This window comes from Morone saxatilis, unplaced genomic scaffold, assembly GCF_004916995.1.
Source record: "Morone saxatilis isolate NCDOM2014 unplaced genomic scaffold, NCSU_SB_2.0 Contig6, whole genome shotgun sequence".
In the NCBI taxonomy this organism is placed as follows: Eukaryota; Metazoa; Chordata; class Actinopteri; family Moronidae; genus Morone; species Morone saxatilis.
In genome coordinates, this window is record NW_023340206.1 from 12,948,849 (window position 1) to 12,951,369 (window position 2,521).

The 2,521-nt window shown below is 51.0% G+C and overlaps 1 protein-coding gene across 1 annotated transcript in view; it reads right to left on the reverse strand.

The window, feature by feature from the left end:
* gbx2 (gastrulation brain homeobox 2) overlaps window positions 1–2,211 on the reverse strand; it is a 4,774-nt gene extending 2,563 nt beyond the window's left edge. The window contains exons 1-2 of the mRNA XM_035677388.1: window positions 1,491–2,211; window positions 3–218 (exon numbers count right to left, since the gene is read on the reverse strand). Coding sequence (XP_035533281.1) covers window positions 3–218; window positions 1,491–2,010 — 736 coding nt within the window. The 5' untranslated portion in view covers window positions 2,011–2,211. The remainder of the gene's footprint in view (window positions 1–2; window positions 219–1,490) is intronic.
* Between the last annotated feature and the right edge of the window lie 310 nt (window positions 2,212–2,521).

Sequence of the window (2,521 nt, forward strand, 5' to 3'; positions counted from 1 at the left end):
GCCGCCGCCCGCCCCGCCGCCCGCCCCGGAGCCGCCGCCGGTGGAGCCGTGCATGTGCGGGCCGTCGTCCAGACCTCCGCCGCCGTCCCCGTCCTCCTTGTGGCACATGGAGGTGAGGTTGTCGTCCGAGCTGTAGTCCAGGTCGCTGTCCATGGAGAAACTCTCGTCCTTTCGGCCGCACTCGTCCTCCTTCGGGTCTTCTTTACTGTGTGCTCTGCCTGGGAGGAAGAGGAGAACATCTTCATCACCAAAACTTTATGGGCACAGAAAAATACACAAACACACAAAGTTCATCAAATCTTCCCAAAAAGAAAACTGTTTTAGTTTTTCCTGATTACAACATTTATTTTCTGTCTGATTCCAAAGAAACCTTAAATCTTTTAATCTAATAATGAATGTCAACAATATCTTCTTTATTTAAGTCTAAAGATTAAAGAGAGGCGACTTAAAATCAGTATTTATGACCCGAAAACCCAGAAGATGGAGAGAAAACATCCCATCAAATGGAGTTAATGATCTTAATTATTAATTATAAATTAAAGTTCAAATAGAAAGTCACGTTTTGAAATCCTGTAGTTTGGGGGGGGGGGGGTCCTGTCCTGTCCCGTGTCAATATCCATCATCTGATCAGTGTTTGGATCAGAGTGGATCACCGGCGGGAAGCACGCGCTCTGCAGGGACTTTTTATTCTTCACGCGTAATTACGCACGGAGCGTCTCCGCGCGGCCCTTTCTCCCGCCGCTCACACCGTGTTTGTCCGCGTGTGAAACGGAAACTGCTGCTGACAGATTGAATCAGAAGCGACAGAATCCGGAAACAGACGCGTCTGTTTTCTATCAGGAAGCAATAAGTTAATGATTTACTGCGCGCGGGTCACACAACTGTTACATAAATAATCCAAATATTAGAGATTAAATTCTTCATTCTCCAATAATCTGAAACATTTCCACGACTTTATTGATCCACTGAGGCCTCAAACAGAATGATCGATTATTAAAAGCTCAGACAGAAATATTAATATTAATAGAATGAATCTGTTTCTCTGATTTTACTGTTTTTATTTCTTTCTTGGTCACAAAATGAATCCGCATTTAATAAGAGAGTTTTTGGTTAAAGCGTTTTTAAAAACATCATAAAGTATATTTATTATTATTAATAAACCTTCAGATCGACCTGAACTAGAGCTGCAGTAAGATTCACTGTTATTGTCGGTTGCAGATTTATTTTCTCTCGTTTCTTCTAATAAAACATCCTGAATATGTGGAGCTGTTTTTACAGCTCGGACAAAATGTCAAATGTGAATTAAAGACATTTTTAAAGACATTTCAAATGTGTTGGAGACATTTCCCTCAGAACTAAAATGTGCTGCAGAATCAAACTGTCCTCTGTGTCTTAGAGTTTCAGGTTCTGCGGCTCCGGTTGGTCCCGCCGTACTGAGCCCGGACTTTGAGGGCCTGTTTCAGGTCAAACAAGAAGGTCAACCCGCCTACCTGTGGACGTTTGCACCGACGTGTCCGTGTCGTGGAAAGCCTGCAGCCCCGCGGACTCTTTGCCCTGCAGGAAGCTCTTCCCGTCCTCCGCGTCCAGACGCAGCTCCTGGGCTTTGTCGAAGACCGCGTGCAGCGCCTGCGAGCCGAACTTCCGGGCCGCCTCCTGGTGCTGCTGGGACGGGGAGAATCCGCCGGGCAGCGACGCCATGAGCGTGGAGGTGAGCGCCATGCCCTGCGTCAGGCCCTGCGCCAGGCTGGAGCAGAAGCCGCCCTGCAGGCTGGAGATCTGCGGGTGCGGGTGGTGGCCGGCGGGGAGAGCCTGCTGCAGGGCCGGGGGCGGCGGGGGCGGCGGCTGGAGCACCACCGACCGGTAGGGCATGAACATCGGGTAGCCAGTGTAGACAAAGTGTCCCGGGCTGGGCTGCGGGGGCCCCCCGATCAGAGAGTCAATGCTGAAGGCGGTGGTGCTTCCGAGTGGCCGCTGCATCACCATGAAGGACGGACTGAACGCTGCGCTCATATGAACGACCGCTGCAGCTCGGAGGAGACCGGAGAAGAAGCGCTGTGGGCGGCTGCGGAGGGACGACAGAGCCCCGGTGGAGCCGCGGCTGTCACCGCCTCTGTGAGGGAGCCGGACTTTAGAGGAGCGATAATCCGATTAAACAAAACCATTCCATCGGTGCAGCGGCGGGAACACAGTCAGGAAGAGGAAACTATGAGAAAAACTCAACTTGTCTTCTTCTTCCTTTTTTAGTTTTCCCACAAAAATAAAAAGAGATCCCCCAGAACCGGCACACAGCTCCGGGTTGCGTCGCTCCGCCGCTCCGCTGACGCACCGTGCGCACTTTGGAGAGCGTCCTGCTCCACTTCAACTTCACCGGACACCGATCTCACAGCACCGGACACTTCTCCCTCACTCACCCGCTGAGACAGAGTGTGTGTGTCAAGTGTGTCGGGCAGTGTGTGTTTCCTGTCCACACAGCTTTTGGGTTTAAATTGCGCTCCCCTCTGTTTAATTGCGCTGCCTGCTC